General features: G+C 53.0%; 1 protein-coding gene across 1 annotated transcript in view; it reads right to left on the bottom strand.

Moving 5' to 3' along the window:
- The window catches only part of LOC149915016 (sex comb on midleg-like protein 2), a 130,259-nt gene that overhangs the window by 15,135 nt on the left and 102,031 nt on the right, over nucleotides 1–13,093 (bottom strand). The window contains exon 4 of the mRNA XM_090124779.1: nucleotides 612–794. Within this exon, the coding sequence (XP_089980905.1) occupies nucleotides 612–794 (183 nt within the window). The remainder of the gene's footprint in view (nucleotides 1–611; nucleotides 795–13,093) is intronic.

Raw genomic sequence — 13,093 nt, 5'->3', positions numbered from 1 at the left:
ACTCGTAATACCAGCACTGCAAGCCATTTGATGGGAGACCCTGAGCATGTTATTTCCCTCTCACTCTATATACCCCCAGAGTACCAAAACTCACATAAAATGTCACAAGCAGCCAGCTGCAAAACCCACCTTCTCTACTAGACTGTATGCTGCAGAATTTAAAATTTTGGAGCCGCCACTGAGCAAGGTGAACAAAGAAGGAAGAAAAGAGTATTTAATGTTGTAGGATAGGCTGAACTGAATCATCTCTCAGAGCAAGCCCCTTCTTATAAGGTAGTAAGCATCTTTCTCCAAGGTTATTTTATGATTCAAACATAAATTGAACAGGCAAAATGTGAAGTTTTGAGTCTGTTCTTTTAGTAACCCAGTGGTACAATTCCTACTTGACCACAAGAAAGAGTTAGCAGAACAAAATGATTTCTGCACATGTGGTATGAGCTATCCCAACCTGCCACAGCACTTGTGCTCTGGAACGAATCCTCTAAGAACTGAAGAGTATTCATTTCAATCAATTAAAGTTATAGCAAAGCAGATTAAAATGTTAAATTTCATAAAGTAACCACACTTATCAAAAATATCAGTACTTGTCAACAACAGCTGTTTGATAGTACCTGGTTTGTTCCTATCGTACTCCGTGGGACTATGTGCACACCCCATGTAGGGGCTGAAAGGCTGGCTACTGAAAAGATTATCGCATTGAAGACTGTGGCAGAGTTTCTCCAAGAAACGTAGGACAAACGATGCACTGTTTACAGAAGGAAGATTGATGGCATGCTTCTCCCCATCAAAGGAAGCTGCGAATAAGAAGAAGATGTCAAACAGCCCCTGAGCATCACGAAGTATAGCAAAACACTAACAAGTAAAGGAGAAGACATTCAGCTTTGATTTAAAACATGCAAGACATGAGAGGAATAAACAATCTTTCTGGTGTTGTCCTTGATCGCCGAGGATCGCCGCTTCGGAGCTGTTTCAGCCAGAGCCGCAGCGGCTGATCGCGAAGAACACGTGGATCTCGATCGGTTCCCTCTTCCGGGGGTCCCCGAGACAACAGAGAAGCCCGGCAGCTCTCGCGAGAGCGGCTGACGCAGCGGGGGCGTTGCCAGGGCAACGCCTAGAAAAAACCTCCAGCGTCGCTGCCCACCAGGGCGGAGAGGAGAGGCGTTATCACTGTGAGGTAAGTGGCAGGTGCGGGGTCACCCATTAACGACCTGGTAAGGGGGCGAGGGCAGAGCCAGCACTATCAGCAGCAGGGTAGGGCTGATCGGTCACGCCCTGTTAAGGCTATTCTAGTTGTGCTAATTAGTCTTCAGGTTCTCCATGGCTCCACCCCGGCGGAAGGCTACTGTCTCTAAAAATAATGTGGGGACCCAGACAGAGGCCCCCTGCACATGTAAAAGAAAGACTGCCAAGAAGAATGCAGAGACGCAGACTGAGGTCCCAAAACAACATGCTAGTGTGCAGGTCACTGGCTGTGATGAGTGCCAGAGCCTGGCCCTTGCAGTGCCAGGCGATGGAGGCAGCACTTGTGTAAGATGTGACCAGCTAAAGGACTTACTTTGCCTTGTGGTCAACCTGAAGGAGGAGGTGGAGAGGCTAAGGACCATAAAGGAATGTGAGAGGGAGATTGATTGGTGGTGCCAGTCCCTGTCAGCTCCGAGATCTTGGCACACAGCTGAGGCTCTGCGTGGAGCGTGTCACCCCCTGCCGCCTTGCAAACAGGTAGTAGAGGGGAACCGGCAGGTAGACTGTGTTCCTGCTGCAGTGCAAGGCAATTTGAGAGCAGAGCAAGGCAATCTAAGGGAGGAGGAGGAGTGGAAAAGGATACCGGCTCGGCGAAGTGGGTGTCCTCCATCCCGACCATCCTCGGCTCCCCAGGTGCCTCTGCAAAATAGGTTTGAGGCCCTGAATCTCGAGGGAGAGGTGAGTGAGGGGGTGGAGGGAGGTCCACCTGTAAGGTTGCCTCGGGCGAAGCGGTCGACCCCACGCCTCAAGACTGCCTCCGCCCGGAAGGACAGAAGGGTGGTTGTCATAGGTGACTCCCTGCTGAGAGGAACAGAAGGCCCTATATGTCGGCCTGACCCTACCCGTAGGGAGGTGTGCTGCCTCCCTGGGGCAAGGGTCAGGGACATTGCTAGGAAACTTCCTGGTCTGATTGGCCCTTCTGATTATTACCCATTATTGATAGTTCAGGCTGGCAGTGATGAAGTCGCTGAGAGAAGCCTGAGGTCTATCAAGGAAGACTTCAGGGGACTGGGGCGGGTAGTTGAAGGAACGGGTGTGCAGGTGGATTTTTCTTCCCTACCTTCAGTGGCAGGGAAGGATACCGAGAGCATCCAAAAAACCCGCCTCATAAATAAATGGCTAAGAAGTTGGTGCAAGCACAGGAACTTCGGTTTTTTTGACCACGGGGTAATTTACTCTGCGCCTGGCATGATGGCTGCAGATGGAAGTAGCCTGTCTCCAAGGGGTAAGAGGATCCTAGCCCAGGAACTGGCAGGGCTCATTGAAAGGTGTTTAAACTAGGTATGAAGGGGGAAGGGGACAGAATGAGGGCCACTGGGGTTGAGCGGGTAGTTCGTGGCTCAAAATGGAGTTCGATGGGTGAAAAGGGTGGAGTTCAAAGGGATGGAGAGAGGCAGGGGGGTGCTGCTTCCCTAAAGTGTCTATACACTAATGCGCGCAGCATGGGAAATAAACAGGAAGAGTTGGAGATCTGTGTGCGGTCACAAGGCCATGATCTCATTGCGATCACGGAGACGTGGTGGGACAGCTCGCATGACTGGAATGTTGTCATGGAGGGCTACGTTCTTTTTAGGAAAGATCGGCTGGCGAGGTGGGGTGGTGGAGTTGCTCTTTATGTGAGAGAGCAGCTAGAATGTATTGAACTCCACCTGGGGGAGGGTGATGTAGCAGTGGAGAGCTTGTGGGTGAGAATCAAGGGGCAGGCTGGTATGGGTGACACCGTTCTGGGTGTGTACTACAGGCCCCCTGATCAGGAGGAGGAGGTTGACGAGGCCTTCCACAAGCAACTGAAAGTAGCGTCGCAATCCCAGGCGCTAGTGCTTATGGGGGACTTCAATTATCCAGATATTTGCTGGAAAAGCAACGTGGCCAGGCACGCGCGGTCCAGACGGTTCCTGCAATGTGTCGAAGACAACTTTCTGATGCAGATGGTGGAGGAACCGACGAGGGGAGGGGTGTTACTGGACCTTATTCTCACAAATAAGGACGGGTTTGTTAAGGAAGTAAAAGTTGGGGGTAGCTTGGGTTGTAGTGACCACGAGATGGTGGAGTTCAAGATCTTGAGTGGAAGGAGCAAAGCAAAAAGTAGGATTGCTACCCTGGACTTTAGGAGAGCCAACTTTGATCTCTTCCGGGACCTACTTGGAGCTATCCCGTGGGCTAGGGTGTTAGAAGGTAAGAGGGCCTGTGAGAGCTGGTTGGCATTTAAACAGCTCTTCTTCCAAGCCCAGGATCGGTGCGTCCCTGTGAGCAAGAAATCAGGAAAGGGTGGCAGGAGACCTGTGTGGATGAGCAAGGAGCTCATGCACAAACTCAAAGGGAAAAAGAAGGTCCATGAAATGTGGAAAAAGGGTCTGACCACTCGGGAAGAATATAGAAATGTTGTCAGGGCCTGCAGGGATGCGACGAGGAAGGCTAAAGCCCACCTGGAATTGAATCTAGCAAAGGTGGTAAAGGATAATAAAAAAGGCTTTTTTAAGTATGCTAACAGTAAAAGGAAGACTAGGGAGAATGTAGGTCCCCTACTAAGTGAGGAGGGTGTTCTGGTAACGGGGGATGCTGAGAAGGTGGAGATACTGAACGCCTTCTTTGCTTCTGTCTTCAGTGAAAAAGCTCCCCCTCGGGAATCCCAGGCCCTGGTGGTTAGTGAGAAGGTCTGGGGAATAGAAGACTTCCCTTTAGTCAGGGAAGAGGCGGTCCGAGAGCGCCTAGGCAACACCAATGTTCATAAGTCCATGGGACCCGATGGGATGCATCCACGGGTGCTGAGGGAGCTGGCAGAGGTGATTGCTGAACCGCTCTCTATCATCTTTGAGAGGTCTTGGAGAATGGGGGAGGTGCCTGAAGACTGGAGGATAGCCAATGTCACTCCGGTCTTCAAAAAGGGCAAGAAGGAAGATCCAGGTAATTACAGGCCAGTCAGCCTCACCTCTGTCCCTGGAAAGGTGATGGAACAGATTGTGCTGGATGCCATCTCCAGACAACTGGAAGAAAAGGTTATCAGGAGTAGTCAGCACGGGTTCACCAGGGGGAGGTCGTGCTTGACCAACCTGGTAGCCTTCTATGATGTTGTCACTGGCTGGGTGGATGGGGGGAGAGCAGTGGATGTGGTCTACCTTGATTTCAGCAAGGCATTTGACACTGTCTCCCACAACATCCTTATAACGAAGCTGAGGAAGTGTGGGATAGATGAGTGGACAGTGAGGTGGGTTGAGAACTGGCTGACTGGCGGAGCACAGAGGGTTGTCATTGGCGGTGCAGAGTCTGGTTGGAGACCTGTAACCAGCGGTGTTCCCCAGGGGTCGGTGCTGGGACCGGTCCTGTTCAACATCTTCATCAATGACCTTGATGAGGGGGTAGTGGCCACCCTCAGCAAGTTTGCTGATGATACGAAGTTGGGAGGATTGGCTGACACGCCTGAAGGCTGTGCTGCCATTCAGCGAGACCTGGACAGGCTGGAGAGCTGGGCAGTAAGGAACCAGATGAGGTTTAACAAAAGCAAGTGTAGAGTCTTGCACCTAGGGAGGAATAATTGCATGCACCGGTACAGGTTGAGGGATGACCTGCTGGAGAGGAGCTCTGCGGAGAGGGACCTGGGTGTCCTGGTGGACGACAGGTTGGCCATGAGCCAGCAGTGTGCCCTTGTGGCCAAAAAGGCCAATGGCATTCTGGGGTGCATTAAAGGGAGCGTGGCCAGCAGGTCGAGGGAGGTGATCCTCCCCCTCTACTCTGCCCTGGTAAGGCCTCATCTGGAGTACTGTGTCCAGTTCTGGGCTCCCCAGTACAAAAAAGACAGGGATCTCTTGGAAAGAGTCCAGCGGAGGGCCACAAAGATGGTGAAGGGCCTGGAGCATCTCCCCTATGAGGAAAGGCTAAGTGATCTGGGTCTGTTTAGCCTTGAGAAGAGAAGACTGAGAGGGGACCTGATCCAGGTCTATAAATATCTAAGGTGTGGGGGGCAAAGTGGCGAGGCCAGACTCTTTTCAGCAGTGTGCGGAGACAGGACAAGGGGAAATGGCCAGAAGCTGGAGCATAGGAAGTTCCGCACCAGTGTGCGCAAGAACTTCTTTACGGTGAGGGTGACGGAGCACTGGAACAGGCTGCCCAGGGAGGTGGTGGAGTCTCCTTCTCTGGAGATATTCAAGACCCGCCTGGACGCCTACCTGTGCGACCTGGTGTAGGGATCCTGCTTTGGCAGGGGGGTTGGACTCGATGATCTCTGGAGGTCCCTTCCAACCCCTACGATTCTGTGATTCTGTGTGATTCTGTTTAACACGTTTATATCCAAAGAACTGGTTGTACCTTCCATTGGATCCATGCCACTTCAAATTTGCTCTATGAGAACTTATTTTCAGAAAATAACACTGGCTTTAAACGAGTATAACAAATCTATTCTCTCAACATCAAAATCTTACGGGCAATTTCAGTTGTTTGCTTATAAAACAGTACCTCTATACCACCTATTTGCAGGAGATAACCAAGAAAAGATCCATTACAGCAGTCTTGCACACCCACACAACTCGAAGTAGCGTTTAAGTCCACACAATGGAAAAAGCTCATACTCCTACCACCCAGCCCACCTGTTAAAATGGCGCTTTGTGCTCCTACTCCAGGCAGGTAGATCTTATTAAACGCTTGTCTTTTTTTTTTTTTTTTTTTAAACTGCAGCTCAGCAAGAAAACGCACGCACTAAGAACACTATCGTTGTTTCAAGCAAACACAGAAAACTATGCGAAAGGATGAATTCGATGCCCTTAGGCTGAAACGCGATGAGGGAAAAATGATAGTTCCACACCCTCACGGAGGGCAGAACGCTGTCGGGAGCGGGAATCGCGCTCGCCGAAGCAGCGCCGTCAGGCGGGGCGGCGCGCAGCCGGTGACAGCGGGAGCCGGGGGCGCTCAGCATCCCTCGGCAGCGCGGCGCGGCGACCGACAGGGCACCGCTCACAACTTCCCTCCCGCAGCACCGCAGCACCTCCACACTGCTCGCCACAAGCTCTCCGCACGCCAACGGGTTTCCCAACCCTCCTCGGCTTCGCGTCCTCCCACAGCCGAAGCGACGAGTCGCGCGGCTCTGCCCTCGCAACTCCCCCCGCCCCGCGCACGGAGGCGGCCCCCAACCGCAGCGCCCAGCCGCAGCCCCCAGCCGCTCCCCCCCTCGCGCAGCGCCACTCCGGGGTGCCGCCTGCCGCAGCGACGGCGGCGGGGAGCCCTCGCGCCCACAGGCGGCCTTCCCGGGGTCTGCCCTCTCCGCCCCCCTCCCACCTACCTGAGGGCAGCCGGCATCCGTCCGCGCGGCGGCGCACAGCCGGTGGCACCGCGCGCAGCCTGCCTGCCTGCCTGCCTGCCTGCCGCCCTCCCTCGGACGAGGGTCCCCTTAGACGAAAGCACAGCCCCAGCCCGGCCGCTACCGCGAGGGACCGCGCCCGCGGCCGGAGCCCGGGGGCCGCGAGGAGGGAGGGCGGAGCGCCCGGTGACAGGTGAGGACGGCCCCCGCGCCGCTCCCTACCTCGCGCCGCTCTCCTCGCAGCCGGCGGCTCGCTTACCCTCGACCGCCGCCGCCCCCTCGCTCCGTTCCCCCGCCCTAACGCGGCGTTCAACGCGGCCCCGCTAGCCGCGAGGCCCCGCCCCCCGCCCCCCGCCCCGCACTGACGGCTCTCTCCGCCAATAGCGAAGAAGACGGCCGTCCTCGAGCTCCGCCCTCACCTCCTTCGACCAATAGGAGCTATCCGTGGTGCTGCCCCTCCACCTTCCCGGCAGGCTCGGTTGGCTCGCAGCTGCCGAGCAACGGGCGCGGGGCTGCGGGTGGGGCCGCTGAGGGCGGTGGCCGGGTGAGGCCCCGCTGCGGGCCGGGGTTGGTGCCGCGGGATTGTGCCCGGGGCTCCTCGTTCGGGAGCTTTCGCCTCATAGATGGACGTTTTTTGTTCCCCTCCCCTTTTTCCCTCTCGGCTCAGCCATCAGGAGGATGGAAATATCTCCCGCACTCACAAAGCTGTAATCTCGGCTTGCAGATTGTGCTGCTGGAGCCTGCGGGGCTGTGCTTCCTGCTCCGCTCACGGGAATTAAAAACGTGGGTGAAAAATAAAGCTGCTTCCGGATGCACTGCGTGTCAGATGCATCGCAGCACGGTGCAGCTCTACCGTAATGGATGCTCCATCCCAGCTCCCATTTTCCTGGAGTGCTACAATGGTTGTTTAAATGAGAAAACCCTGTGGAGTCTGCTGGATGCGGTGTGCCATTGGTTGCAAATGGCCAGCCCAGCACTTCCCACATGAGGATATGAACCTCAAAAACATCCACACAGGCATGGCCACCGAGTTTAGGGCACCGTGGTCCTTAAAGACCAGGTTCTTCATCTGCCACCCTACACAGAGCGTATCCCCAGAATTGGGTGGTGAGGTGCTTTGGGTTAGGCGAGGGATGAGGTTCTGAAGTGAATGCCGTCACCTCTGCTCTCGGAGCATCAGCCCACAGCATGGAGTGCTGGAGGGCATGAAGGATGTGGTTAGTGGGCAGGGTGGTGATGGACTGATGGTTGGACGAGATGATTTTAGAGGTCTTTTCCAACCTTAATGATTCTATGGCATCCCCTCCAGGTGCAGCTCCATGGACAGAGGTGCTCAGGAGCGCACCTCATACCTCCCAGAAAGGTGGGCGCTCAGTGGAACCCAGCGAGGACAAGTCCAGTAATAAGAATCCCTGAGATGTGGTCAGCTAGGGCATCAGACCCATGGACCATCTACTGGATTTTCCAAATCTCCCACCAGGCCTCCTTGTCAAAGCCTCAGAGATTTGTTATTCAGGAGAAGCCCTGCTGTAGCCTCCTAAAGAGATGATTCGTGGTTCATGGCAGGCAGTCAAACTGATTGTCTGAAACACTTGCTCACAAGTCTGCCAAAATTCCCAGTTTATGGTAAGATCTTCCCACGGTACTGTGTCAGGAGTGTATCACGTCACCCTTAGCTGGAAGAATAACTTGAAGGGAATTTAAGTAGAGATGTGATGCTGTAGTCCGAAGAGTGGTAAATGTGCTACCAGTGTTTGTACTCCTCATACCGTCAATGGCTTTTGGAGTCCTCAGTTGGTCCCCTCTGATATAAAACTATGCATTATGCTCAGGCAAGAAACACCTTAAAGGCAAAGCCTTTCCGCCCCGCCCGGTGCCGCTCCCCGCTGCCCTCCCACCGCTGCTGGCAGGTGGCAGGAAGCGTGTGCTCCTCTGCACGAGGCACGAAGGGCTCCTACCTCGGGTGCGGAGCAGGCTGCTCCCACCTCTGGTGCAGGCAACCGGGCTCCTGGGAGTCGCTCCTGGGAGAGCAGGGGATGCCGAGTGCCCGCAGCCCGGAGCTGGCCGCAGGACGGCCTTGCTGCACCTCCTGCCGCCGCGGTGCTGCCCGGATGGCTTCCAGCCAGGCTCTGGCCGCTTCGGCACAGCCTCAGGTGCCGGGCAGCAATTCCCACAGCGAGCACGCCCCGAGCCGGCTGCCAGGCCGTGGGCAGTTTCACAGCTCGTTCTCGTGGCACATCTGCACCCGTGGGAGAGAGGGGAGGATGGGGGCTGTGTTTTGTCACACTAATGAAGCGTCGCTCTCTGCTCCGTCCCTTTGCTTCCTTTGCTGGGGACATTCGCACATCCTTGCGGTCGCACATCCCCACGTTGCTGTCCTGGCGCTCCTTTAACTCCTCTCACCCGTGAGCAGGTCCCAGAAGAGGCAATCTCTGGCTGCCCTGCTCTCGAGGCCAGCATCTCCCTGCAGCTGGCTCACTTCCTCGCTGAGCGCTGCCCATGGCACTCATGGCACGTTTCTCCTCACTGAGCGAGTGACTTCTATTGCTAACAACTTCCTATCCTGCTTTCTCAATTCGGTCTTCTCTGCAAGGCATGAGCATGGTTAAGCTCTCTGTGTACGAGGGCCAGCTCTGCTGTTCATTTATGTAGATCTACTGACTTTAAGGTCACCCAAAAGGAACCGCCCTCGGGGTAACCGGGGGTTTGTGTCCGGAGAAGACTGCTTCCTTTTCTATTGCATTTTCTCTGGGGCAAAAGTGGCTCCAAGTTTCACTTGGCAATGTTTAAACTCTACGCATCTTTCTGCAGGGGATGTTCCTCTGAACTTTGCCGTGATCACAGCCGCACCTCTTTCCTTTGTGCTGATAACCCAGCTGCACGCATGACCAAAATTATTTCCTCCGCTCACATCAAAGTCTTCTAGAAAGCAATGGTTTTGTAACAAAAGGGCCAGTATCCCTATGGCAGAGGAGGTCAACACATCCTCTTCTGACTCTGCTCTTGGGAAGAAAAAAAAAAAAAGAAAAAGAAAAATAAAAAGAAAACAAACAAGGAAGCTAACAAAGAAGCCCACCCTAGTCTAGTCTGGGACATGGTTCACCAGATTCTTCCAAGTGTTCTCACTTCTGTCTCACTCAAGGCTAAACAGAACTTCCATATGTGTGGAAGAACACAGATCATGGCCTGAACAGGATGACTTGTGGAAAATCAAACTCCATAAGCACAAAGTGGTTATAAAGCAGGTATATTTTGAGTTACAGCACTGCACACACACGCTGGGTACTGAGGGAGTAGCCTCTCCTAACATGCACACCGTAAAAGGACAGTTTAAGGATATTTATAGAGACCAGTTACACATATGCAAGAATAGGAGAGGATATTACGATTGATTCTAAGGAAGGAGGCGTAGATTATTCTGATATTACCCTTAGTATAGGAGGAGATATTCACTGGTTCCAAGAAGTTATAATATTCTCCACCCCAACTGCTGAGTTACTGTGGCTTGCAGCTCTTATTCCTTGCTGTAGTGGCACAGCAAGGAACCAGTAAGTGAGCACGAGTGCCTGGAGCGGTGTGAGAGATGCGTTCCTCGGCTCACCTCCCCCTTCTCCAGGCTGCTGCTAGGAAGGGTGAGTCAACCCCCCTCTGACGTCCCCCCCGAAGCGTCTGCGTGTGGGAATGTAAGAAAAAACTGCACGGAGCAGCAGCTGCGGAGCAAGATAAGCGGCATGAGAACCAAGGACACCAGAAGAAGAAGAAAGAACATCTCACGGCTCTGATTGGCTAAGCACCTGTGTGAACGGTTGAGGAGTGTTTTGCAGAATGCTCTGTTAACATGTATAAATAGAGTAGTGCTTAACAATAAAGCAGACTAATAGCCTTTAACCACATTGGTGTGCTGTTATGTCTCTAGCGCGTCCTGAGAGTCCAGAGACTTCCCCACATTTGGCGCCCGAACAGGGACCCTTCGTGGGACGATTCGGGGAAGTGGACAACGGCAGGACGGTCGCGACAGAGGTTGGCACCGTGTTGCGGTAGCTGGGTTAGGCGCCGACGTAAGTGCTGCGGCTAGCTGGAGTGGGGTCACGACCCGCCCTCTGTATCCACGATGGAGTGGGAAGCTGCGGAGAAACTGCCGTTAAATATTCTAAGAGAGGGGAGCAGTCATCTCCTAAAGGCATGGCCGAGACCCTGGTGCATAGGGCTCGGAAGAAGGGACATTTGTCAGAAGTGGCGCTGATATTCAGCGTCGACAAATGGTGTGATATTGGGGACTGCATGTGGGAATCAGTCATTAATGGTGGAAAGGAAGAAAAACTATTGCGGCCCCTTGACCCCTTGTGGAGGTCTGTTATTAACTCTTTGAAAGCTATGCAAGCCAAGCGACAGGCAGCCGCTGCAGCTATGCAGGCACTGGCTGGTACAACAACTAATTTGGCTTCAGAGTTTGACGTGCCTGTTCGGGGTATCACACACCCTGTGTGTTCCTCGGCGGGTCAAATAAAAGCATTGGTAGGGGCTGCAGCTCCTGATCTTTCAAATGACACTGCTACTGAGTCATCTGCAGTAGTGCAGCAGGAAAAAAGGACTATATCTGACATCACCCCTGATGGACACTGCCAGGAGCAGCCTCCTGCCGAATCAGAGAGCGTCGGTGAGGGTGAGGGATTAGAAAAACTGGATTGCAAGGTTAAAATATTAACAAAGCGATTATGTAATCTGGAAATCTGTATGTGGCAAAAAAAAGATACGGGGCCTGACGGAGGCTCTCAACTAGTGCCTTCTACGGGTCCTGACCTACCGACAGTGCCTTTTGCTCCACCGACTCATCCGGCAGCGCCGCCCGACTGAACTACGGAGAGCTCGTTTCGCGCGCGCCCGCACCGTTCTGCGGGACAGGGGCTGAGCAGTCGGGATCTGTGCGGAGTTCACTGGTGAGGGAGCAGCCGGTAAATCTTGCAGCGTTACAGTTAGTTGACGTTTCAGAATCAGCCTGTAGTTACCTTAGCATTGGTTACTTTTCTCAAATGGTAAAGCAAAAATGTTCCTGAATTTCCGAAAACTGGATTCTCTTTCTATGGAGAGTTTTGGGGCAGGGTTGGCGCAAAGCTCCGGGAGGTTTTTGTTACTATGACAGCACGGCTGCTAAACTTTTATCTGTTTGGAACCAAATAATGGAAGGGCTTAAACAAATTCGACAAGGAAGAATTTCTTCCGTCTATTCCCCATCGCCCTCCCTCCCACCCCCGTCGCTACCCCTCGGTGCAGAAAGCAGCCCTGGTCCGCATTCCGCATTCGGTCCGCAGCTCCGACCCCACCCCTGACCGCGGGGAAAAGAAATCGCGACTCCCTCCCTTCCCTCACCCCCCCACCCCCCATCGCTGCTGCCCTCGGCTCCGTCCCTGGCGCTCATCCCGCTCCCACCCTCCGCCCCACCCCCGTTGCTCGGGGTGACGCTGCTTTCCTCTACCCCGCCTACGTCCCCTCACGCTGCGTCTCTGCAGCCTGCATGTAACTTAGAGCCAATAACGGACCTGCTTATATTTCTAAAGGCATTCGAACTTCCCTCCAAGAATAGGGTGTTAGATATATTACAGGCATTCCTCATTCTCCCACTGGACAAGCTATCATTCATCATACTCATCTAACATTGAAATCCATTCTTAATAAACAAAAAAGGGGGAATATGGGAGACACACCACAAGAAAGACTGTAAGTGTTTTGCTTTCTCTGTGCCATCTGTCAATAAAGTGGAGCCAGCCTCTCGGTATCAATGGGTTGTACTGCCTCAAGGCATGAAGAATTCTCCAATTATGTGTCAGATATTCGTAGCCACACCTTGCAACCTATTTGTAAAGCAAACCCTCATATGATTATTTATTATTACATGGATGGCATACTGTGCTGTTCAGGAACAGCCTTTTGATAATAGCTGGGAAATGCAATTAATCTCCCATCTCTCTCAATTTGGCCTTACAGTGGCACCGGGGAAAGTGAAACGCACCTTTCCTATGTTAAATTTGGGTTGGAAATTATCAGATACTATGATATGCCCTCAGACTGTAGAATTGAAAATTGACATTTCCACACTCACTGACTTACAAACTCTTTTAGGTCGCTTACAATGGCTACGGCCAACGGTTGGCATTTCCAATGTTCAATTAGAACTGTTGTTGTCAAGAGGGAGATGTGCTAATGATGCTATCCTATTGATGCCTGAGGCTAAGCAGGCTCTAATTCAGATTACCGCCCAGATTCAATCAGCAGCTAGCTACTGTCAGTCCTTACATCACAACATCTCCCTTGTCTTGTATGTCCAGGAGAAGCATGCTGTCACAGTCATTTGTCAATGAAAACAAAAACAAACAAACAAACAAAAAAAACCCACACTTCTCCTCAAAACAGGCCTACTAAACAATCTTCTGCTTCTCCTTCTGTGTTTTTGTTTTTTTTTTTGCTGAAATGGCTGTTTCCCCCTGCTCAGCCTCGGTCGTCCTTGATGACTCGTATCAATATAGTAGCTGAACTGATTCATGTGGGCAGAGAGAGAGTTCTCTGCAT

This window comes from Phasianus colchicus, chromosome 25 (assembly GCF_987193195.1).
Source record: "Phasianus colchicus chromosome 25, bPhaCol1.hap1.1, whole genome shotgun sequence".
NCBI lineage: Eukaryota > Metazoa > Chordata > Aves > Galliformes > Phasianidae > Phasianus > Phasianus colchicus.
Note: the sequence above shows the minus strand (reverse complement) of the source record. Positions and strands in the feature narration are given on the sequence as shown.